Here is a 25884-nt window from a genome sequence, read left to right as displayed (position 1 = left end):
CGGATCAGTTGTAATCACGTGTTACGTGCACTACACGTGGTCGCACATGCGCGGAAACCCGGAAGTCCTGTGCAGTGTGATTTCTTTACACATAATTAAATTGCATGTTATAAGAACTGCTTCATAATAATAATTTGATATCGAGGTGATTGTTAGTGATGGATAATACAATTTTAAGTTTGAAGACACAGCTCTTGGAAAGAGAGACAGAGATTGCAGCTTTGAAAAAGAAACTTCTTCAAATGGAAAAGGTCTGCAATAGTTATTCTGTTAACTCTGCAAATATTCAGATAACAAAGCCTTTGTGTGATTCTGTACCGTTATGCGTATGTAATGATTTTAACAACAAATATTTAATGCCAATTTATATGTGTTGTTGTATGGAATGAAAATGGTATAAAAATATTTTAAGGTTTAGGTTAGGTCAGACACTTAACAATTATCTTTCTGAAGATAAAGATTTAAAGGCATGGATCGATAGAACAGTTCAAATCATTTATTAATAGTTGGACAGAATAATCCTTTGAAAGGCATCAGTGTCATATGACATAGATAATTATGGTCAAATATATAAGAAGCCTTCTCAGAGCAGAGCATTTTCTTGTCTAAAAACTGAAACCCCCCCCCCCCCCCCCCTCCTCCTTTTTTAGGGAAACTCAATATTAACAGAGTTACAGGAGAAGGTTACCAATCTTTCACCACTGAAATCAAATGTAACGCTGAGCAACGATGACATCATGAGATACAGCAGGCATCTTCTCCTACCAGAACTTGGTGTTAAAGGTTAAACAATATTTTGACTTTAACCTTTATTATGTAACTATTTTTTTCTTTTCATAAACAATCTTCTTTTCTCCACAGGCCAGATTGCCATAAGTAATGTATCTGTTCTGGTTGTGGGATGTGGAGGTTTAGGTTGTCCTCTTGCGCAGTATCTGGCTGCAGCTGGAATAGGTAAAGAGGCCATGTGTGTTTACTATGTTCATAATGCTTTTAAGTATAGGAGTTTATCTGTACACGTAAGGTCCTGTTGACACCCGGTATTAAAGGGATAGTTCACCCAAAAATTTAATTTAACCCATGATTTATTCACCCTCAAGTGATGCTTGGTGTATATGACATTCTTCTTCCAGACAAACACAATTGGAGTTATATTAAAACATGTCCTGGCCCTTGCAAGCTTTATAATGGCAGTAAATGGCCGTTTCTGTTTTGAAGTCCATAAAAGTGGTCAATCAATCCATGATAAAAGTGCTCCAGACGACTCGGGTTTGGGATATGGATATTTTTAAATATGAAAAATATCCATATTTAAAACTTTGTCGACTAAAATAACTAGCTTTCGGCAGACGACCGTACGCTTACTACGCAAGTCGACTTACGCCACAAGAGTAACCAGTGACGCATGTATGACGTAGGATGTAAGTTTAGACACCTCTCGCGGTTCAAACAAACAGGACTCGGCAACAAACTCAAGCTCCTCCGACATTTCTCTTTAAAAATTGCCGTTTAGACTTCTAATTCGTGACTGGTGTTTTGTTTTGCTCTATCCTCTGCGCTTCCGCGGTCGTCATTACGTTGTGCGTCAAGGTCAAGGGTCACTCTAAAGTAGAAGAGATGAAGGCTGAATCCGCTCTTCATAATGGGTCCCCTGAAAACCATATCTCATTTTAGTTTGTGTCCCAAAGCAAACGCTTGCATGAAGACAGCTGTAATTGTACCATGGCACTAGTTGGCAGCTATTAATGTAGTTTGTGTTTTCAGGACGTTTGGGCCTGTTGGACTATGATGTGGTGGAACTGAGTAACTTGCACCGACAGGTGCTTCATTCAGAAGTGACTCAAGGTCAGCCTAAAGCCCTGTCTGCCGCACAAGCCATCAGCAGGTACCATCCTACCTCACAAACCAGCACAGGTGAACAACTGAACGACGGAGAGTTGACTGCTTGTGATCTCTTCCAGGTTGAACTCCACAGTTCAGTGTGTTCCCTATCACCTCCAGCTCTCCAGAGACAACGCCAGACAACTCATTCAACAATATCCACTCATGAATTGCTATGAGAATTTAATCTTGAACTTTTCAGCAGTTCTGTACAGTGCGAAGCCCATTTATTTGTGTCCTTGACTTTGCATCTTCATGTATGACATTGTGGCAGACTGTTCAGACAACGTTCCTACACGGTACCTCGTGAACGATGCGTGTGTTCTGGCCGGCAAGCCTTTAGTGTCAGCGAGTGCTCTACGAATGGAAGGACAGGTGAGCTCATCTTTTCAATATCTCAATCAAACCGGCAGACAGTGAGCTGTACATTGATATTTGAAGTTTTTATTTACAGTGGTCGCAAGTATTTGGATTCTTTTACACATTCTTTTAAAGTCAGCCAAAAATGAAAAAATATATTGTATATTTATCTATACAGGAAGTCAATGGGATGCAATACTTTTTCACATCAACGTTCTTTAAAATATCTTTATTTGTGTTGCGCAGAAGAAAGAAAGTTGAGAGAAATAAAGTACAAGAAAGTATTAGTGTATGTCTAACACAGACACTGCAACCTTGATTTTCTCCCAGTACAATTTGATACCAGGACTGTTTACATATTTATATGATTTCTGAAGGATCATGTGACACTGAAGACTGGAGTAAAGGCTGATGAAAATTCAGCTTTACATCACATAAATAAATTATGTGTAAAAGTATATTCAAATAAAAATAAAAACATTATTTTAAATTTTAATAATATTTCACAATATTACAGTTTGTTTTTTTCTGTATTTTTGATCAAATAAATTCAGTCTTGATGAGCCACAAATTACCATTTTTACTCTGTGGAAACAGGTTTCTATACTAATGTGGTTGTTTAACACAGTTGTAATAAAGCCTTAAGCTGTATTTTGATTTGCCTATTTTAAAATATTTCTGAAATATATTAAAATATGAATAATAATATTTCAAAAATAATATCCATCAACAATAATAATATATAATAAATACAATAAGTGAATGTGAGTGTAGACCTCTTATTTAAAAAAAACTGCAATTACAATTTACTATTTGTGTGACGAGTGTCAGCAATCTTATGAACAATACATTTATGATAGTTATAACTACTTGAATATACACACTATAAACAGCATTTCTTTGCCAATTTTTAATAGGTCAACAGACATGATAGATAAGATAGAACAAATATATAGGGTGAACATGAATTATCTCTGATTGCAAAAAATTATGTGAAAGTTTTCAGTGCAGTGCAACACAAAAGCACTTATCGGCGCATAATGATGTGCATGATGATACACTTTAAAGTAACCTCACATTTTTGAGTCATTCAATCATGAGATTCATTAATTCTCCAGCATGCTCATCTTACAGTCTCCCAATTGTGAGTCACTACAGTCACTTTTGATTAATTTAATGCATCCTTTCTGAATAAAAGTATGAATTTCTTTCAAAAAAAGGAAAAAAAAATCTTACTGACCCCAAACTTTTGAATAAGAGTATATATGCAGTTTAATTTAATGTGTCTTTTGAGTTAATTGGGAGATTTTGATTATTTCAATGTTTTCTCTTGTAGCTCACGGTGTACAACTATAGAGGAGGGCCGTGTTACCGGTGTTTGTTCCCCTCTCCACCTCCTCCTGAGACTGTCACCAACTGCTCTGATGGAGGGGTTCTGGGAGTGGGTCAGTCTAACTCTACTTTACCTGATTATACTCTGTAGTTTCAGAGATTGCTGCTTCTTCCTCTTCATCATCATCTTCTTCTCATCGTTCTTCTCCACAATGTTCTATATTTTTTTCAGCCAGAACTACTTGCTTATTGTACAAAGTCCATTAAAACTTTGTTTTGTAGGTAGTTTCAGTCTTCTGTAGTAGTTTGTTCAATTTAAAGAGGACCTATGCCCTTTTACAAAGTCTTGATTTTGTTTTTGGGCTCTACTAGAATAGGTTTTCATGCGTGAAAAAATCCTTATTTTTCACATATTTTACATTATTGCATCTCCTCTTTTCCCATTCTGTCAGTAATGCTTTTAGTTTCCGCATCTCTCTATGAAGCCCCTCCTTCTGAAAAGCGCAATGTGTTCTGATTGGTCGGCTGGACCAGTGTGTTATGCTTGTTCAACCGGTTCGAGTGTATTTCGGAAATACACTACTAATGAGGTTTCAACACACTACTAACGCAACTCAACCAGGCCCCACCCCTTTTTTGTATATGCCTTGTGCAGCAATGATTTAAATGATGTGACATTTACGTTCCTGTAAGAAAGCTCGAGACTACAGTGACACTGATATTGAGAATAACTCCTGCTGGAGGGACTTTGTGCTTTGTAACTGTCAGAGCTTTTTCATCCTCAAACAGCAACATTACACACTAAAGAAAGATGAACACGTGAAGGCATAATTGGTCTTGATTAAGGTAATTTAAGAAGAAAGTTTGAAATTGACTGACATTTGCATACTAAATTTCAGTTGGTCTTCTTTTTTGCATTTAATTCCATACTGAATTTTGTATGTCTGTCTCTCTCATTTACTTAAAACTGAATCCTAAGTTCTTTGCTTATCTAAAACACCAATACTGTTTTTTTTTTACTGCAGATCTTACCTCAAAAAACTATTTGTTTGAATATGAAAAAAAAGTGAATATGAATTCTTCTGTAATGATCCCATAATTATAAGTTCATAATAATTATAAAGTTGCAAAGTATAAGTTGCAGTGTTCTGCATTGAGGATATGACTTTGAAGTGACTTGTTTTGATACTTGCAGTGCCTGGTATAATGGGTTGCCTTCAAGCATTAGAAGTTCTGAAAATTGCGTCCGGTCAAGGATGTATCCTTTCTACCCTTAATGACATCCTAAAGTGAAACTATTATGCTTTTAAGCTCACTTATTACAATACTGTAGGCAGAACATTATGAAATTACTGCTTAACTGGTCTGTTCAGCCTCATTTGAGCAGCAGCTTCTGATGTTTGATGGTCAGGAGGGGCGTTTCCGGTCCATACGTCTGCGGTCCAGGCAGATCGAGTGTGTGGTGTGTGGAGAGAAGCCCACGCTCACTGAGCTCCAGGACTATGAGCAGTTCTGTGGTTCTGCTGCTACGGATAAGGTCTGAGGATGAGGCAATCTCACACTTTCCTTATGTGTGTGTCAATGATTAGCTGTAGTTAAACGTCCACAAGGCGTCACTGTCACACACTTATTATGGAGCGTGTGTTTTGCAGAGACATGCTACTCTTGAGCTTTGAAAAGCATGCAGTTATTCAATGCATGCACATGCACCACACATTCAATGTAACTGTATTATTAAACTTAGGAAAAGAAAACTCCTTTCAGCCATGGCCAATACATTCAGTCAAAAATCAACTCTAAAACCAAAAAGGTTTACAATCAGGTCGCCTGATCAGACATGGCCTACATCAGCATTTATTTGTGCTGGTTTTGGTTTAAACGTTGTGTAATGAAAACCAGTGCTGATTTATTCTCAGTTATTTCTGTTTTATTTCATTTACAGTGTCGGAGACTGAATCTTCTAACCAAAGAACAGAGAGTCTCTGTGCAGGTAGTACAGTTATTTGTCATAATTCTGGGCATGCAGAGGAATGTAATAAGGGGTGTTTAAATTTCTATTTGGTAGTTTAGATTATATCTTTAGCAGAACCGCTCTATGTTAGCCAGTCCATTACTGAGCATTGTGGAAGTGTGTAGCTGGTCATTATTTAAAGCAGATCTGATCTGTCATCTTGCATTTCTGTGCAGCTTCCCTCCTCAGATACTGCACATATATAATATTTGTCTTTCATTGCAGGAGTATAAAGCCATTTTGGACAGCTCAACCCCTCATCTCCTCCTTGACGTTCGACCCAAAGTAGAGGTGGACATTAGCCATCTGTCAACCTCAATCAGTATCCTTTCCCATGATCTCTCTTTAACAGTTTAGTATTAGACATTTGCTTCATTGAAATATACAACAGAAACTCTACATGTGAGTCAGTGCACTATGGAGTTATACATTTTTTCTAATTAGTTGCGCCTCCTAAGGCAAGTTTCACTATTATTATTTTTGCTTATATTTTGAGTTTGCGTTTGTTCAAATCCCTCGCCAAAAAACCTACTATAACTCGTCAAATTTATTTGGATCCCACAATTAATTTTTCATTTAATCTTAATTCTGCAAATTACCTTTACGATTAATGTTGTAATAGATTAACTTTATTTTAAAGCTTTTCATAATATCTACTCTTGTTTGTTACACTACCGGTCAAAAGTTTGAAAAAATCAAGAATTCTTTGATGTTTTTGAAAGACTTATGCTCATTTATTTGATCAAAAATACAGTTAAAATGGTCAAGCTCCAGCACTTTTTATAAATGTCAAAATATAACAAACCACAAAATATGTCCACCCTGTCATGGACGTATTTTTCATGGACAAAATGTAGAGTAAATACATTTTCATTGCATAGTGATTATAAAATGTAGATTTTCGGAAAGATATTTAGTCCCTTTCTCAACATTGCATTTTAGTTAATGGGAGAAGTCTTTTGATAATAATGAAATTACTACAACATATTTGTTTCCCTATAACATATGTGATAGTTGAACTAAATAACATCTAACAACAAATATATCTGGTCAAACTTTCAAACAATACTAACTGGCCTAATTTCTTTATAAATTAGAAATTACACAAAAGGTTTTGCTAACTTAAAATAATTAGCTTATTTTCATAAAATATGAAGATGACAGGGTGGACAAAGGACAACTACAAACCCAAAATGAAAATTAGGAAATATAAGTGTAGAAACTTGGTGTACTTGCTGCAGATGTTTTAACCTCCATTGAAGAAAAACCAAATGGGGGTGGGAATGTCACTGAGTACACCTGCAGGTTTCTTAAAGGGGCAGTTACCCCATAATGACAGGGTGGACAGAAATTTTGGGGACACGTGCAAAATATTTTTTTTTTTGTGTGAAAATAGCATATAAATGATCAAATTGATTTTTTTTTTATCAGACAACTTGAGGAAAATAAGAATATTAAAAAAAATGGTATAAAAAACACATTTAAAGAGATTTATGATTGTACTTATATGTGTGTAAGTATTTGGTCATTTATCATAAATCCGCAGAATTTCATTATTTTGCTTTATGTTCATGATGACTGAGTGATTCTGATGAGGACACCAAAGGCACAAATATAGTGATTTTGACCCAACAAATGTTAATAAATCTTAATTACTCTAAACTTTTGACTGGTGGTGTAGCTATTACCTCTTAGGCTTTTTACCAGTTTTTCTCATATGAAGCAATCCGACCGGTGTTACTGTGGCTGCGGATGCCATATGCCCCAGGAGCCTCTGAAAAAGTTTCAGTGAGACCGCTGTCCTGCTCTTGATTGTACTCAAGCAGTTTAACACTGACCGGACGCGCACCTCTGTGAGTCGCGCTGTCTGGTTGACCGAGTCCAACTCCATACCGAGATAAGAGATCCTCTGCACAGGGGAGAGTTTGCTCTTGTCCCAGTTGACCTGAAGGCCCGAATGGCTGAGGTGATGGAGCACCATGTCCCTTTGTTCGCACAACTGATCTCGAGACTGAGCCAGGATCAGCCAGTCGTCAAGATAGTTGAGAAAACGAACCCCACATTCTCGGAGTGGAACAATGCTGCCTCTGCGACTTTCATGAAGACGCAGGGTGACAGAAACAGCCCGAAGGGCAGGACTTTGTACTTATATGCCCATCCCTCGAATGCAAACCGCAGGAACGGTCTGTGTCGAGGAAGAATCGAGACATGAAAGTACGCATCCTTCAGGTCGATCGCTGCAAACCAATCTTGGGGACGGATGCATTCGAAAATGCGTTTCTGCGTGAGCAACTTGACTGTGAGATTGTGCAGGGCCCAATTCAAGGTTCGCAGGTTCAAGATCGGCCAAACCCAATGAAGTAGGAGCTGTAGAACCCTGTCTTCATATTTGTTGGAGGAACCGGCTCGACCGTGTCTTTCGCCAGTAGGACATCGATCTCTGCCCGCAAGACAACTTGGGAGGGCGCCGGGCGAACTGAATCGCATAGCCGGGTCTGATGGTACGGATGAGCCAGCGAGACGGGCTGGGAAGCGCTAGCCAGGCTCCCAGACACCGTGCAAGCGGGACCAACAGGACCACAGACATACCCGGGGTGGGGCAGTTGTGGCTCGTTTAGTTTCACTCGAAGTAGATAGGCTCTCGCAAGCGATCCCCATTCGTCAGTCTAGACCCACTCGTAGTGACTGTCGAAGGGGAACATTAAAAAACAGCATGCCACAGGAAAAATTTTCAAAATTTTTATTTAATTTAAATTCATATAAAAATGTTGTAACTTCTGGATAGTGATATCATGTAATTTGAGTGTTAACTCCATTAATGAGAGTTAATGCATAATCAATCGGTGTATATCAAATGGAAAACAGAGTTCAAAGTCCCACTGTTGTCAATAATTTTAAAACTAATTTTTGATCTCCAAAATGACATATCTAAAAGTTTCTTTCTGTGAAAAAAATTATTTATACCTTAAAATAGCTTGAATATAACTCCACACCCTTGCTTAATTTAGTATATGTTGAACAATGTACATGCAAATTAGCCCCGCCTCCACTCACTCACATCAGCTAAGAGATTCACTCAATGGATCGATTTTACTGAAGTAAATGCTGCACAATTGTATCGCTCACAACATCTGACATATAACGGTAATTAATTTGATTAGTCTTTTGACTAATAATCAAACATTTAATAATGTTTTACACAAACCATGTTCCTGTTCACCATCTCAGTCTACCTTTTTAAAATCAGTATCCTTAGCAAAGTAATGAGGTAAAAAAAAAAAAATGTAAACTCTGTTTTCCATGTGATATACACATTTAGATTAATTTAGATTAGCAATGTTTATACAACAGGCCCCAGGTGACCAAATATAACATTTACCCACTTGGCATAAACACTTGTTCATTTCTCGTGCTCTGGTTTGGAGGCACTAACACTCGTCTCACTGCTGCTGACGTTTCTTCATTCTTCATATTTAGTGTGAGATTTAGTAAAAATCAAGTTAATTCCTTCAGTTGAATTTTCTTACCTTGCATGACAGACATTCCACTTGCTAGTTTAGAGGATAAAAAGGCTGAGCACATCACAATTTTAAAAGATACAATTAGTAACCTCAAACAACAGACCAAATCTCAAGTCCCAGGTAAGAATCTTGTTTGTAATATGCCGTTTTTTGGGATTAATGTTGAACACTCCCTTCTCCCGCACCTCAGTTCTTTTTGCTCAAATAAATGTGGTGCAGAAAGAGGTGGATAAAGTACATACGTTTCTTACAGATGCTACTGGTCGAATATTACTCCATTACAAGTACAAGTTGTAAAGACCGATTTTTACTAAAGTAAAAGTTCAGAAGTACTTGTTTTTAAAAGTACTTAAGTATCAAAAGTAAATGTCACTGCATTGTTTTATTATTGTTGCATTGTTGTATTTAATACTTACAGTACATTATGCCTCTGAATCTATGCCTGCCTACCCTCATATCAATATCAAATTTATTTCTAGAACACAGTTCCAGTATTGGGATTGAATGTGAGATTGAATAAGTGCACTTAATAACATCCACAATGGTTTCGGACTCACAAATGGCTGTTCCCTCAAATAGTGCCCTATTTAAACTTTTTTGGCTTTCAGTAGGAATATGTTTGCCTTACTGTTATCTGTAAGCTAGTGTGGTCCAAAACAATGAAAAAATTTGCATTTAGAAGACCAAACCCAACGTTGAAAATGAAAATTAGGTTTATGTCAGAATCCAACGGCAGATTGATATTAACCTCCAACGTTGGACAGACGTTGTATTATGGTTGAAAATGAAAATCTGGTTGACATCAGAAACCAACATCAGTCGGGTTCTGACGTCAACCCAACTTTCATTTCCAATCAAAATCCAATGTCTGTCCGACGGGTTCAGGTGATAAACCGACTTTATTTACCAACCAAAATCCAACGTCTGTCTGACGTTGGATGTTGACGTCAACCCGACTTTAATTTCCAACCAAAATGCAACCCCTGCAACCAAAATCATCCCCTGACTGACATTACTACATTCTACTCAAGGACCCTGACAGAAATGTAGTGGAGTAAAAAGTACGATATTTGTCTTTCAAATGTAGGGAAGTTAAAGTAAAAAGTTTCCTGAAAAAATAATACTCAAGTAAAGTACAGATACTCAAAAAGTGTACTTAATTACAGTACTCAAGTAAATGCATGGGCGTCGGGAAAATTTTTATATGGGTGGGACAAGACCCACCCACTTTTTAACACCAATGATATTGGACCCACTCACTTCTACGTCTCTAATTCAGCGGATATGTCTGTTCACTTTTCAGAGCGCCGTCAGTCAAATCCATTCCATTTGAGAAAAGCCCTAGTAAATTTAACTCCATTCCGCGTTTTAGCTACAGCGTTGATTTCCACGCTGCTGCTCAAATCCATTCCACCTGTGCTGCTTTCCAGTCCAAAATTGTCATGCCCTTCACTCGCTAACTTCCCTCTGTCTCGTTCACTCGGATGTACGTCATTGCTTACATTGCATGAGTGCCGACTACTGGCGGAAACTGCAATGGGCTATTTGATTTGTGACCTTGCTGTGCTTATTACATTCATTCGAGTAGCCTATCATATTGTAAAAGGCTTAAATCATTTAAATATACATACAATAATATACGGTATCATATCGTAGAACATTTAGTAGCCTATTTGAGTTGATATTACTCTTGCCAAGCTCTGATATCTGAGAGATGCACGCATAGACGGATTTACGTTCGTTTAATTTTTACTCTCACTCATTCACTTCACTAATTATTGCATAGAGATTTAAAAAAAAAGGTATTTGGCTTCGGGAACACCCCTAATCTACTCCAGTAAAAAAATCTGGAGGATGACCCACCCACATTTTTTTTGCTTCTGACACCCACGAGTAAATGTACTTTGTTACTTTCCACCTCTGAGAAAAACTAAATGTCACTATGCGCAGGTATGAAAATTAATGGTGTTGAGCCATACATAATGATCCTATCTTTATCCATAATAAGCGCTCATCTGAATGCCAAATGGCATCACTTATTAGATGTGTTGAGTATTCTGAGCACAGAGGAAGCGTAATCTAAGTTTTCTCAAGAAAGTCATCAGAAACAGCTGGCCTCATGTTGAATAATCAAGTAGTTTTTAGACTTGTATATTTAGATTTTTTAATGAGATGTAAATCTATTTAAACTAATTGGATAAGTCTTGATTTCACTTGAGATAGATACTAACAAAAGATGCTAACTGCCTAAGAAAAGAAACAGCCTTAAATTATAAAACTATATTACTGGAATATTCCACACCAACATCTCAAGGAAAAGGTTATAAAATAGAATCGAAGAAAGAAATAACACTTATCCAGTATCCACAATAAATTTATCATAAGTGATATTAAAGATATTCATAATGTTAAAAAATATTTTTATTTCAAAAAAATTCATTTTATAACTTTCTTACCATCCGAGTACTGAAATAATGCCACGTTTTTGTGAAAAAAATAATGAGTAAAATCAGTTTTGAACATTGTTTGAACATTGTTAATAATAACCATTATTAGTAATTAAACATCAATACAAATTGATAACAGAACCAGTTCAGCCAATTACATTTTAAAATATTTTTTTTATATATAAATATAAATTATATATACATAAATATTCATTATAGTTATCATTATCCCATGGTAAAATTTATATGGTACATCTGTAGTGATCATTTATAATATACATACAATTTTTTTTTTATCAAAGAAATGCATTCTTTGTGAGCATTAGAGACTTTAAAAAATAATTCCAGTTTATGTATGTATGTATGTATTTATTTATTAGTTATATGTATCTGTTTACACACACACACACACACACACACACACACACACACACACACACACACACACACACACACACACACACACACACACACACACACACACACACACACACACACGTTTGATAATACATAATTTGGTATATATATTATTTGGTAAAAGAAGCTTATTTGTGTGCCGTATGATTGCTGTGAATAAGCTTACTAGGTAAAAAATTATTTTTACTTTTATAAAGAGAAAGAAAATTATACTTTTATTCAGCAAGGATGCATTAAATTGATTATTTATATATTTGGTAAAAGATTATTTGTATGATTGGAGTAAATGAGCTTGAATGGAGTGAATCAGCTAACTTTATATGTATGTTTACTTTCATTGTCTTGTAGTGTTTGTGGTGTGCAAACTTGGCAATGACTCCCAGAAAGCAGTTCAGCTCCTGGAGAAAATGTCTGGCCTAGAAATTGAGCAGATCACTGTGAAGGACATCAGTGGAGGATTGATGGCCTGGGCCAAGAACATAGACCACTCTTTGCCTCAATACTGATATTAATGAATGAAAGCAATAAAGTTCAAATGAATTTCATTTTGTCTATTTATTTAATTTATGCTATAATTGGTTTTATTTTTATGGCACCTCATCACTCCCCAGCATTTTTTTTCAATGCATCTTTTAATGTGTGTAATATAATCAGACTGATTTCTCCATTTATAATGATTCTAGTAAGTTAATACTACTCTGCACCTTCAAGTTTTAATTAGGTTCTCAAATAAATATTCATTACAGTTATTATCACATGGAAAATTTTTAGAGTACACCTGTAATGATAATTTATAATACAATTGTGATAAGGAGTATACGGAATATAGCGGGATATACAAAATGTTATATTAATATATTAAGTGTATGGAAACTTTAAGCTATAATGACTACTATCATTACGTCATTACAAACATTATGCGGTGGAGCCCCCCCCCCCCCCCCCCCCCACCTCTCATTTTTATATTTCAATGAATCACTAAACCCTTCCGTTTACATAATAGTAATATATTTGTGATCAATGCTATAATTATGATGAGCAAGAACAGCTTGATTTTTTTGCAATCACGGATAAAGGCCGCTACAATGCATCATCAGGACTATATAATGCGTCATAGTGGCTGTGGAATGACGCCGCTAGAGGGCGCGCACACGCGGAATACTCACATAACGGAAACTGCGCGTGAGAGGCATGCGCGTACGACAGTGAGAGAGAGAAAAAACATTTATGCACTTTTGAAGCTCAACTTCACTTCTTTAGCTCGACAGACCTGCCATTTCCTTCAGCCTTTACGTTCGCTGTCTGTGCGGCGTTTGTTATTTGCCCGCGGGAGATGGAGAGTGCATACTAAGACGCGTGTAATGTGACATGAGAAGAGGTTAAGAAGTTTTCGAATCGAGCTCATGTAACGGAGTCTATAATTGAGCGATGGTTAATCGGCTAAATTAAACCCCAGAAGCCTTAAACACGAAACCCCGAAGCTTTCAAGTCCTCGCTTTGCATTGATAGGAAGCTTAATCTCTTCACTTGTCAGGGAAACGCCTTTCCAGCATTAAAGGTATGTGTTCCTCTCTTTCCCTCTTCTGTTCAGTGTGTTTATTTCGTCTTGAGAATCAGTTGTTAATGTTGCATGGTGATAAAGCTCGAACAAAGACATTGTATAACTTGTTTTGCTGGTTTTTGTGGTCTTGTGCCAGTTATGCGATCTAGAGTGGGAGGGTCTCCAGATGTGCTTCCAGATGTGAGCTGGAGTTCTTCATAGCAAAAGACAAAAATGTGCAAAACTCCTCCAGAAACCAAGGAGTTTGAATTTACACTCTGATTAGGATATTCAATAACTCGCTATTCTTATTAATGAATGAGTTCTGTAGCTCCCAGTCAGGGAATTGTGGAATAAAGACTTGAATGTGTTTGTTTCAAACAGATATGAGGAGCTGGATTGCAATGGAAAGCAGTTTGTAAATCATCCTGCTGGCATCCTGATCGCTCAGCCGTGGAGTGACACTATCAACTCAACATGTGCTGGATAATTCACAGGCAGCCATGAATCTGCTATCGGGAATTCATGTTTTTAGAGGGGGACGTAGCAAAAAATAGGCACCTTATTCCTTGCTCCAATTTTGCTGCCTCGTACTCCACGGATTGCACATGACTGTGCCAAATCTGTTCACCTGCCTTAGGACAGAATAACATTGTGTTTGATTAAAAACACAACCTGTTCCCTCATCGGGTATCGGCCACGGTTTCCAAGCTTGTCCCTTTTACACAGTTTACTCTCAACCTGTGGAGGTAACTAATGTCTGCCAGTAGTAGCACCTCTCCTCTGACCTTACCTAAACCCTTCGTCCACTCTCAGCATCAGACTGCCCCCCCGACCCCCTCTCCATCCCCCAGCCCTCCGGTGCCACTCTATGTCCGCCTCTCCAATGGCAATCACAGTGTCCCGAGCCCCACCAGCTCCCTTCACGGAGGAGTGTCCTTCCTCCTTCAGATCGGACTCACCAGGGAGATGGTCACCCTGGAGCCACATGATCTGTCACTCAATTCTGTCAAGGATTTGGTCTGCTCCATAGTTGATCAAAAGGTAATAACATTTTATTTGTGTGATGATCTCTAACTTTCATCAAGAGTACTAAATCTTGCATGCGCACACATTATAACATCATTTGAAAGAGTGTCCCTATCAAAGCTCTACACATACGGTGTTCTTCCTTAATATTTAGAGCACGTGATTATTTATGAAATTGAATTCTATTAATTTTTCTAAAAGGGTGAGACTAACTGACTGATGTGAGTTTATTCCTGTAATCGTCAGGAAGTTGATTTAGGAGGATGAGCATGAGGAGCATTAGTGACTGATTAAAGAACACATTTTCATTCAAACTCATCTAAATCTGATTTGATCCACAAACACGGCAGATGAGGTGGGATGTGTGTTGTGCAGCATGTTTCCACTGGTCAAATGGTTAAGGCAATGGCTGTAATTTTTTGACCTCAGTCGTAACATAGTATTACAGTAAATATCTTCCTGGAATGAAATGGTTATTTTAGTTGTAGTTTTGAAGAGAGACTTGAATTTTGAAAGCTGTGTGGTTGCTAGGGTGTTGCTAGGCCATTTCCATGGTGTGTTAGTGGTTTCTAAGACACATATAAGTAGTTAGAGAGAGATACTGATGTTAAGTGTTGATGGTTGATTAGATCATGTTTAAAAGGTCGTATATGTCTTTGACCCATAATATGTTTTAGTGTTGTTTGCATTAGATTTCTTTAATTGGTTTGTCCTATAGTTACATATAGGCATTCATGTGTTATAGTTGATCAATTTAATACTGATATTTCAAACAGAGGTCTGGTTTTTTGGACACACTATTATGATGTGGACAAATAGAACACAGTGACTCTCGAACTGATTTTTGGATAGTACAAGGTTACAAGCACATCTCTACCCTACGATGTGTTTCATGAGATTGTGTGTCTCAGTGTCTGTGTGATGCATGAGGCAGATAAAAGCACGTGTGTAAAAATCTGCTAGAACGGAAACACATTTTTTCAAGCAGACAGTAACCAAGTGGTTTTAAGCGTTTCTTCAAATAAGGTCACACATTGTGTAAACATGCTCTTTCTTCAGAGATGTCATCATTTACATTAAATATGATGAAGATAAATATGATATATAGGCCTAGCCTATATATGTGGATGTGTGTGTGTGTATATATATATATATATATATATATATATATATATATATATATATACATACACACACACACACACACACATGTGTGTGTATATATATATATATATATATATATATATATTCTTTTTTTTGTGTGTCCAAAATTTAGGTCCATATTTAAAACATTTACAGGTAGGTGCATTTTCATATTTTAAAGTTTTTTTATTTGGTCAGATATGAAAAAAACAAACATTAGATTGATCACCACATTGTGTCAGAACAGGCTGAAGGACTGCGCCAAATATGTTTAATATAGCTGTCTGTGAATGTAAATGCTAAATGGTCTGTGAAATTTTAAAGTCGAACGTGCACGATAAATAAAGTTATTGTCTCCCAAAAGAAAGAATCAATTCTCTATACGAGTCATCAGGAATTCCAGTATCGCTTCCATGATACGTAAGACGGTAACACATTTGCATAATGCCCTTGGTGGTCTTCATTGGCTGCCCGTGAACAACGTCTACTCTGGCCCTCCCTCAAACACTGTAGCTGGTGTTGTGTATGTCGAGAGGAGACTGTTTTCTGCGCTGCAAAATTAATTTATCTTTGTAAACACTTCCAAAGTATGAGGATGTGAAGAGTCAGTGGTTAAAATGACCACAGCAGTACAACAGCAGTATTATCTTTTGATGATTGCTTTTCAAATTTCCATGGCGTCGAGATGAGATTTACAAAACGCTTATCCATTAAAGATGGGTCAGTACCCACTAGCAGTGTTTCCCCTAGAAATTTTTCCAGCAGCGGTGCTGTTATGTGCCCGAGGTTGTTACCAAGCCGCGCGTGGTGGGGTCCGGGGGCATGCACCCTGGAAGATTTTTTTTTTTAAATAACCCCTTAAACCATGACTTCTGGCAAGTTTTGTGGATAGAAATGGACATTTTGAGAAAAACAAATATGACATACCATCAACTGATTCAAGGCATGATTATTGCAGCACGTACCTTGAACTGCAGTCACAAACAGAAACCTTCATTTTATAATTTTAGACCGGATTGTTCATGTTTTCTTTTGTGTTCATTTTCAGCTTGGTACACTGTAAAAAATGATTTTTTGGTAAGGTAAATACTACTGAAAAAAAACCAATGTAATTTAAAAGAAAAAGTTAGTTCAGGCAATAATAAAAAAAACTAAGTAAATTCCATATCAGTACTTAATTCAAGCGAGTAGAAATGAAAGCGTAAATATCAACTCAATAAAATTAAGTAAAAATTACTCAACTTTTCTGACACTGGGGTTCCCATCATGCACTGGACCTTGAATAATTAATGAGGTTCATTTTTCACTGGTTTCCAGCAGTATTTACACTGTTTTATCATTGGTTTTGTTGTCAGGATTAAGTAACTTGCCATTTTGTGGCATTTCGAGTAAATTTTCTGCTCAAAATGACACATTCAAACACAAAAACGATCCATCAAATGTTACCGTCATTGTGTATTGTCTACCAAGTATTGAGGTCTTTGCATTCACATTATGCTTAACATCTGACATGATGAACTATAAATTACTTAGATACTCTAAGTAAAACAGATACTATAAATGACTGGTATAATTCAATAAAATTGTTTGAATGAAATGTAATGTAAAGGAAATTTCAAATAAATTGATATTTATCAACCTTTTACTAGCCAAGTTAAAATTACTTATTTTCTTTGTTACTTTCACTTAACTAGGTTAAGTAAAGTTGACTTAATTCCATATTCCAAGTAAATTTTAAATTAAAGATTTGTAATTAAAGCTACTGATAAATATGTTTAGGTTTTTACTTGGCAAATCTTTGTAAATTTACTAGCATTTTCTGAGTGGAAAAAGTTGCCTAGCTTTTTTCAAGTAAATCCTACTCCAAATTTTTTTCAGTGTAGAAATTGTTTATGGGAAAAATGAAACGGCACAACCCAGAAAAAGATTATTTACAATTTATTGAAAATTTTATCGTAATGGGAAAGGCCACACCCAATCTGTGAGCACTTAATTTTTCTGGGCTTTTTATAGAAGATCTCTAAGGCGCTTTGGTAATTGAATGATATTGTGGGGGTATTTTTTTGTTTTTGCAAGAAGTCTTATGCTCATCTAGCCTGCATTTATTTAATCAAAAATACAGAAAAAACAATAGCCTAATATAGTGAAATATTATTACATGATGTTCTTTTTAACTTTTTATTAATCAAAGAATCTTAAAAAAAAGAAGAAAAAAAAGAGCATCACGTATCATCATATTAGAATGATTTCTGAAGGACACCAACAAGTTTAGTAGACTCATCTGAAAAATTAAATATGATTTAACTTTAACTATCAGGACTATGAGCAGTAGGTGATACTTCCTCGTCTTCATGGAGAGCGCAGTTCATACCGCTTTCTCCTTTCCACAAGGGCTTGCTCTCCCGTGGCGTCTGTCGTTGCTATGCAACCATGAACAGAGGCGCGCTTGAAAAAACGAGCGCGCTGGCCGCATTTGAAATAATGAATTTGCACGCGCAAAAAACGTGCTATGTGAACGGCCCCTTATGGCAAAGTGACATTAGTCTAATCGAAAATATTTCCATATGTGGCTCTTTCCTCCTTGTTAAAAAGGGCTCCATGGTCGCCATGACAGTGTTTTTAGGTAAGTCAATGAAGTGAATGTCGTGATATTGCTAATCATTGAAAGATTTTGTAGCGGCGCTGAAAATCCAGCGGCGGCGCTGCGCCGCTGCTGAATACATTGTAGGGGAAACACTGCACTAGGGGTGTGAACCTACACTGGTCTCACGGTTTGGTTCGATTACGATTATCATGTCATCGATTCAGTTCAATTTGATATCACGATGCATTACGATGCACTGCATCCTCAATTTTCAATTTTACTTCAAAAGGGATGTGTGCGTGCACGCGTGTGTGTGTGTTTGCGTGTTCGCCTGTTCGGGAAGTCGCAGTGACAGAAACAGTGACATTACAGTGTAAGTTTCAAGGGAGTAAAGCCTGTTTATGGCATTAAGAAATGAAATTCTGTCAAATCAATTTTGTTTTAAAAAAATGTTCATCAAAAGCAGCGCTCATTCATCAGTGTATAATGTTACCCTAGAGATGTGTGCATCGACCGTCGCCTAGTCCGCTGTTGAAGGTGACGTTCATCCATTTATAATCACGCGTAACAACACAGAATAATTGTATTGTGTTTTGACCATCGGGTGCTGATACTTAAATCAGATAAAATTATTGAGGAGGGTGAATGATTTGTTTTTGGCTGCGGATTCGGCAGACGTCGGAGCACATCCGCTTACTCTAAAGAAGGCAGACTCTGCCAGGCGTTAACAGCTCGGGGTGAAAACGGCAAACGTGGTTTATCAAGTTAGTGGTATTACCTCCTGCATATTCTATTTGTGCGTGACATGAGCACAAACAGCGTGTGTCTTCTTCAGGTCGTGCTTACCAGGTTGTTCATAAAAGCCGAAATGTGCCCAGATGTAGGCTTTTAAAGTAGTTGGAGCATTTTTAATTACTCGCACTCGCGTCTCGCCTCCCTCTGCCATTGTATGCTACCGTGACAAACCACATAAGTGATAAATGACATCAGAAAAGCGTCAGTACATTAAAATCGGTCTATTACTGAACCGATACCGAATCGTCCTCGTCTGAGTCGCGATACATCGTAGAAACGATTAATTTCGACACCCTAGTACCCACCAATTGGACCAACCCTCAGAATCACAACCTGTAAATATGATTAATTAATGTTGTATTTTCTACCAGGTGTTCAAAATAAGTAGTTTTGTTTTTAATATTGTGTAGGTCTATGGCTAACAGCTAGCTTCTCAGCTGTGGGCCACTTTAACTTAAAATTGCGCCCATAAATGCAGATTGTCTGTTGTTCTTACTACTTTGAGGAATGATAAAGGATGGAGCAAGATTTGTTTTACGAACTTTGTTAAATTAGTCATTAACTTTAGTGCTCGGCTAACGTATGTGCTGTTATTGATACAGTTAATGATATGTTCCCACAATTGCACCGCAATAAATTAGAAGTATACATGATTATATGTAGAAATAGGGTTGTGCCGATGGACGATATCATCGTCCATCGTGATGGCTGACCACCCCCCCCACCCTGTCAGACCGGCCCAGTCTCACGACAGTTCCTGTTCGTCTGTACACAAGTGGTTGGGGACCTGGCTCGCGAGCCACACCTGGTCTCTCACCCTTTACCAACAAACGATAAAAAAAATGAAGACGTGCTTGTTCAGTGCTGTTCGCGAGAGTCACGAGTCGCCACAGCAATCAACTAACCGCCTACGTTTCTGTGGTAACCTAACAGTTACAGCTCCTGCACTCTGCACTGGGATTCAACCAGCTGCTGCTTATTTAAGGTGATGGCGAAAATAATTTTAGAACAGCAGCGAAAATGTAAAAGTAGGCTATATAAACTTTAATATATCATTTTATTGAAACGGGTGCTTTGCTGTTCAAAGAGACATTTCGAAACATTTCACCCGCTGGCCGCAGGTACTTTCACTTTTGCCGCAGAGACCGTTAATTTATGTATAAATGTGTTGTATTGTTGATAATCCGCGCAGATTTCAGTTGATTCCGTTTAAAGTTATTAATAATAAAACATGAATGAATGAGAAAGAAAAGATCAGGATGTGCTTTATATTGAAAAGAAATATTAAAAGCGCGATAAGTCGCGAAAGAGAACTGAATTCTACTGATAGGATGCTGTGCGCACGCTCCGAGCGCAACACGCGAGCATAGCCTAGTAGGCTAGTCTTTGTCTTCGGTTTGCGAGCCTAAACGGCCAAATAAACATAGAAATACTTCAAGATGCCAAGCCGAGTATTGCCGTGGCGTAAACACAGTAGAAGTAGCTACTCACTCTCTCTCTCTCTCTCTCTCTCTCTCTCTCTCTCTCTCCGTGATGGTCAGCGCGATTCCGTAGCCCCCCCCCCCGACGATATCATCGTCCATCGCGATGTTTTGCTGGAAACATCGTCAACTGCCAATTTAGGGGACATCGCCCAACCCTTTGTAGAAATATATTGGTTTGTTGTGGACATACACTTGTTAAAGTGTTAGTTCACCCAAAAATGAAAATGGTGTCATCTGGCATTTAGGCTCAGGTAAGCCTAACGCGGTAGGCTACTTTATTATTATGAAGTGCAGATCATAGACAGTAAAAGAAAGGTGCAGATACGCTCTGCGTGAGTGGTGTTTACGACAGTAACGTTAAATACAAGTACTCTACAGCGACTCTAGGGATTGCTGTTTGACAAAAACAGAAATCCTGCATAGTGCCGCTTTAAATATTCAACCATGCTAAATTTCAGCTCATAAAAATGCAATCCCTAAAAATACAATGCATCAAAATACAAGCAGGGTTAATGCAATGGATATTTTTTTCAAGTAGTAGAATTCAACAGGCTTTTTGTTTCAAAAACATTTGGCATTATTTTACTTCCATACAAAAAGATATGCTGCTAGTTAAAATTTCTTATGACCCTTAAAGAATCCGAATAGAATTAATTTTTAAACTGTAATCACTGGCTTCTGGTAACAGCCATACGTTCCGTCTAGTTCGGAAAGTCTAGTTCCAGCTGAAGAGTGACCACTGACCCGACGCATGACGTATTGGCGAATAGGGAATTCTTTACTTTAAAGCCCCATTAAAGGGAAGTTGCTTTAGTCTTTTCTTCCCTATTGTGATGTATATCCGTGTGAAATGGCTTCTCAAACAAGAAAAAATGTAGGGCGGGACTTGATTCTGTCCATGGGGATTTGATTGTATAGTTTTCTGTTGGTCGATCGTATATGAGTGACAGGTTGTCCCGCCCTCCTGTCACGTAAACACGTCATCACAGAAAAGAAAAGATGTTGCTGCAAGAGTTATTTTGATTAAAGATTAAGAGGCCACAAGAATAAAAAAAAGGTCCCACTTTATATTAAGTGGCTATAGGTACTATGTACTTGCATTGAAATTAATAATTTGATACAATGGACTTATTGTGTACATACATGTTTTTACATTGTATTTATATTTTGAAAATACCTGTGTGTAATTACAGCTGTAATTAATGTATGTAATTACATTTGTAATTGCACTGTTGACCCTTCCCTTACACCTTAACCCAGGGGTTTTCAACCTGTAGGGCCCGTCCCCCTAGGGGGGCACCAACACCTGTTAAGGGGGGCGCGAGAAATTGTGAATTCAGAGGCTTAAGTGAAACGTGAATGTAAGATGGCAAATCTTTAGTCATCCACTAGAGGGGGCAATCTGATTAGTCCCGCAGATAATCAGGCGAGGCGACCTTTACATATTAGTTGGCTACAGAGCAGAGGAGCAGAGTTGACGCGATCGAGTTCAAACTAAATATTAAAACAAAACAAAAATGGACCGGTGGCTTAAACGTAATAATACCAGTGATAAAACGGGTGAACCGTCAGGCAAAAAAGAAGAAGAGTGTCAGACTGAACCCGTACAACTTCCGCAAATTGATGTCGAACCCTCCACGTCAACGGGGCTTTCCACGCAGAGAGGATTAATAGCAAAAACCAAAGGCCTGGGTGCATCAAAACGACGAAAGTATGACGAACAGTACATAAAATACGGATTCACGTGCATCACACTTAATCACGAACCACGTCCACAGTGTGTTGTATGTTCTGAGGTGCTTGCAAATGACAGTTTGAAACCTGTGAAACTAATACGCCACTTACAAACCAAACACCTGATGTTAAAAGATAAACCAGTTGACTTTTTTCGCCGTAAAGAATAAGGATTAAAAAATCAAAAACAAACCACTGTGCCAGTCAAAGCGCTTACAGCATCATATGAGGTGGTGTATTTAGTTGCCAAGGACAAAAAGCCTCATACAATTGCAGAGAGCCTCATTCGTCCAGCAGCAATGGCCATCTGTAGAAATATGTTTGGAGATAAGTTTGCCAGTGACGTTGAACAAATTCCACTACCAGACAACACTATGAGCCGCTGTATTACTGAAATGGCAACCGACATCAAATGTCAAGTAATTGAGAGAATACGGGACAGATTTTTTTCCCATTGCAGTTAGACGAGTCGACAGACATCTCAAACTCCTCGCAACTACTTGTATTTGACTTTTTGGCCTATTATGCAAAGAAATGGGGCCAGAATATGAATCGTTACTTTTGCACACGGAGGTACGGTGGCTGCTCGATTGTGCATCTTCCTTTGCAAATTTTTTTACTGACCCAAAGTGGCTCACAGATCTTGCATACCTTTCTGAAATTTTTGATAGACTCAATACCCTTAATTCGTCTCTTCAGGGCCCAAATTCAAACCTACTAACAATGTCCAATAAAATTGTGGGGTTTGTGAGGAAATTGGAGCGATGGAGAGGGCAGGTTGATGGGGGTAATGTAGACATGTTCCCAACCTTGGATGAATTTCTCACGGAAAATGAGCTTAATTGGGATGATACAAAAAAAGAAATAACTCTCCATCTACAAGCCCTGTCTGCACATTTCAATAAGTTTTTTCCTGAGCAGCATAGTTGGAACCAGTACGACTGGGTTCGTAACCCCTTCATCGAAAGCGCAGTGAGTCTGTCATCAAATCAGCAGGATGCCCTTCTGGACTTTTCAAGTGACCGAACTTTGAAGACACTGTTTGACTCGAACTCACTGCCTCAACTTGGCTCTGCGAAGCAACATTTTCTATATTAACTTATAGCAAATGCAAGTATTATATCCTAAAAGGTTGAAAACCCCTGCCTTAACCCACCCTTAAATCTACTGTCATGGACTGCTCGTTTCCGACCGTAACATAAAGAGGTTCACACATACAAACAAACGGATTGCATTGCCAGCTTATTTATTTGGAACCAAACCTGATCGGTTACAGAAATATAACACAACGTTTAGGGATTTAAATAAACCAAAGAAAATAATAATCCAATGGGGTAATAAATGTTGGTAAATAATAGACAAACATTTTGGAGCGCACGACTTCTCTGGAGAACTACGTTCCACCAGAGGAAGTCCCTTTGGGTAAAACAGTATAAACATTTATACTCTCCACCCGTCAATTATACAAATAACAATGACGTCACAGTCGGATGTTATACTGCCCCTATCAGGTAGAATATAAAAGACAGGGTCGTAACACCTCCCTCCTCAAAAAAAAATTCTGCAAGAATCAAAGAGAGAAAATGAAGGTACAATCCACAAGAAAAAAAACTACAATTAAGTAATCGGTCAATCCATGAAACACCTCCCCCTCTGTGCTTCAACTTCCAGCACCTCTGGGCCCTAGAAATGCAAGAAGAAGAGAAAAAAACAACATGCAACCGAGAAATCCAGTTACATTCTAGAAAGAGCGTTAGCTATGACATTATCCCTCCCTCGCACATGCTTAATTTCCAAATGGAAAGGCTGCAAAATGAGACTCCACCGCATAAGTTGTTGGTTTCGATTTCTCATCCGATTTGTTATGATCCGTATAAACCACGATTTGAGCAGCAATGGATCCCAAATATACCTCAAAATGTTGTACCGACAACACAAGAGCCAGGGCTTCCTTGTCAATGGTGGAGTAAACCTGTTGATGACGATTGAACTTCTTGGAAAAATAACTAACAGGATGCTCAACTCCATTCAAGTCTTCCTGCTAGAGAACAGCGCCGGCACTGCAAGCACTAGCATCAATCGCAAGACTAAAGGACTTAGAATTTGGAGCGGTCAAAACAGGGGCACTTGCCAGTAAACCTTTACAATTTTCAAAAGCTTGTTGACATGTCTCAGACCATTGAAAAATAACTTTTGGGCTCAGTAAATCAGTCAGAGGTGAAACCACACTGGCAAAATTTTGACAAAAACTCCGGTAGTAACCTATCATTCCGAGAAACCTACATAATTCATCAAGATATGCTTCACATCCAGACATTCCATGCAATATACGGTTAACCAAACGTTGGAAAGTAGCGGGGGCATTTCGAACCCCAAAAGGAATAACCGTATAGGCCTGTCGCGATAGTCGATAAATCGATTAATCGCACGATAAAAAAAAATGACCTCGATAATTTTTCCGGCCGCGATAATTTCATTTGCATAGTTGTTTGTTATCCGCGACTGAATGACAACTCTCGTTTCCTTAGCGTAGGAGAAGTGAACCCTCTTGTCAGTTGCATTGTCTTTTGTGTGGGGAGGCGGCGCTTGTCAGTCACGTGGACTTTGTGTGGGAAGGCGGGAGTGCTTGAGGCGACTGCCGAGAAGAGCGAAAAGACGAGACGCAAGTTGTGACATGGAATTGGTTTCAAAGCCAAACGCGACAGCTGCAGTGTAGGAGCACTTCGGATTCAAACCGAATGACCGTGGTGAACCACTTAACCTGAGCGAGCCGGTATGTCGCATTTGTTGTAAAACAGTATAGACTAAAACCGGTAACAAAAATACATGTGCATTTGTGCTACAAGCACCAGCTCTGAGAGAATGTTTAGCACAGCTGGCAACATTGCTACTCCTGAGAGATCCTGCCTTAAGCCACACAAAGTCAACATGTTGGTATTTCTTGCACGGAATCTGCCATAAAATCTCTATCTCTCTCTCTCATCATTGGTGTACTGTACATAGACTGCAATTCACTTTTTTTGCTGGCGAAATTATTTTGCAAAAGTTTTTTGCATATGGCTTGAAGCTTTTTTGTTTGTTTGTTTTCAAAGGTCCTAACAGGCAGTTTTGCCTGTTATGGAATGCATGTTGAGGCTATTGTTTATTATTTTTTGAAGTGCAATTTTGTTTACATCCATTTTATTTATTGTTTTTGGTATTTATTCAAGTGCATTTTTTGTTAACAGAGACTGAGAGTCCATTGCTTTTATTGTTTTTGGTTGTTTTGTTCATTGTTATTGTGGATATTTAAAATGTTTTTTAATGCACAGCCATTTTCAGTGTTAAATAGTCTTTGGAAATAAACGTTTATTGAATTTTGAAAGGTGTATGTGCATTATTATGCCATTATCATTATTCTAGATGAAAATGGTCTCAGATCGACAATATTATCGTTTATCGCGATAATTTCTTGGACAATTTATCGTCCAGCAAAATTTTTTATCGTGACAGGCCTATAACCGTATATTGTAAAAAGGCATCGGGGTAACAAAGGCAGATAACTCTTTTGCTCGAGCAGTTAAAGGCACCGGCCAATACCTCTTCAGAAGATCAAACTTACTAACA

The 25884-nt window shown here is 37.9% G+C and overlaps 2 protein-coding genes across 5 annotated transcripts in view; both read left to right on the top strand.

Moving 5' to 3' along the window:
* The first annotated feature begins 6 nt into the window (after positions 1–6).
* Positions 7–12514, top strand: mocs3 (molybdenum cofactor synthesis 3). Of its 2 annotated transcripts, none has more exons than XM_077238624.1 (13): positions 7–251; positions 651–783; positions 862–954; positions 1765–1885; positions 1962–2036; positions 2139–2256; positions 3578–3686; positions 4769–4831; positions 4947–5110; positions 5516–5563; positions 5810–5906; positions 9124–9225; positions 12318–12514. In XM_077238624.1, the coding sequence occupies exons 1-13, from the start codon at positions 159–161 to the stop codon at positions 12473–12475; spliced, it is 1374 nt and encodes a 457-aa protein (XP_077094739.1). In that variant the 5' UTR covers positions 7–158; the 3' UTR covers positions 12476–12514. The 2 variants fall into 2 exon arrangements, with proteins under 2 accessions (XP_077094739.1, XP_077094740.1); XM_077238625.1 differs by having other exon boundaries at positions 5516–5566; positions 5813–5906.
* Positions 12515–13122: 608 nt separating this feature from the next.
* The window catches only part of prkd3 (protein kinase D3), a 261740-nt gene continuing 248978 nt past the window's right edge, over positions 13123–25884 (top strand). For 2 of the 3 annotated variants that reach the window (XM_077238666.1, XM_077238668.1), the window contains exons 1-2: positions 13123–13527; positions 13894–14553. In XM_077238666.1, the coding sequence (XP_077094781.1) occupies positions 14266–14553 (288 nt within the window). In that variant the 5' untranslated portion in view covers positions 13123–13527; positions 13894–14265. Of the gene's footprint in view, positions 13528–13893; positions 14554–15814; positions 15838–25884 lie in introns of those variants that run through there. The other variant, XM_077238667.1, reaches the window with a different exon arrangement.

Source organism: Siphateles boraxobius, unplaced genomic scaffold (genome assembly GCF_051911475.1).
Source record: "Siphateles boraxobius isolate OS27281-9 unplaced genomic scaffold, OSU_SipBor_1 22, whole genome shotgun sequence".
Classification (NCBI taxonomy): domain Eukaryota; kingdom Metazoa; phylum Chordata; class Actinopteri; order Cypriniformes; family Leuciscidae; genus Siphateles; species Siphateles boraxobius.
This window is presented reverse-complemented; position numbering and strand designations above follow the sequence as displayed.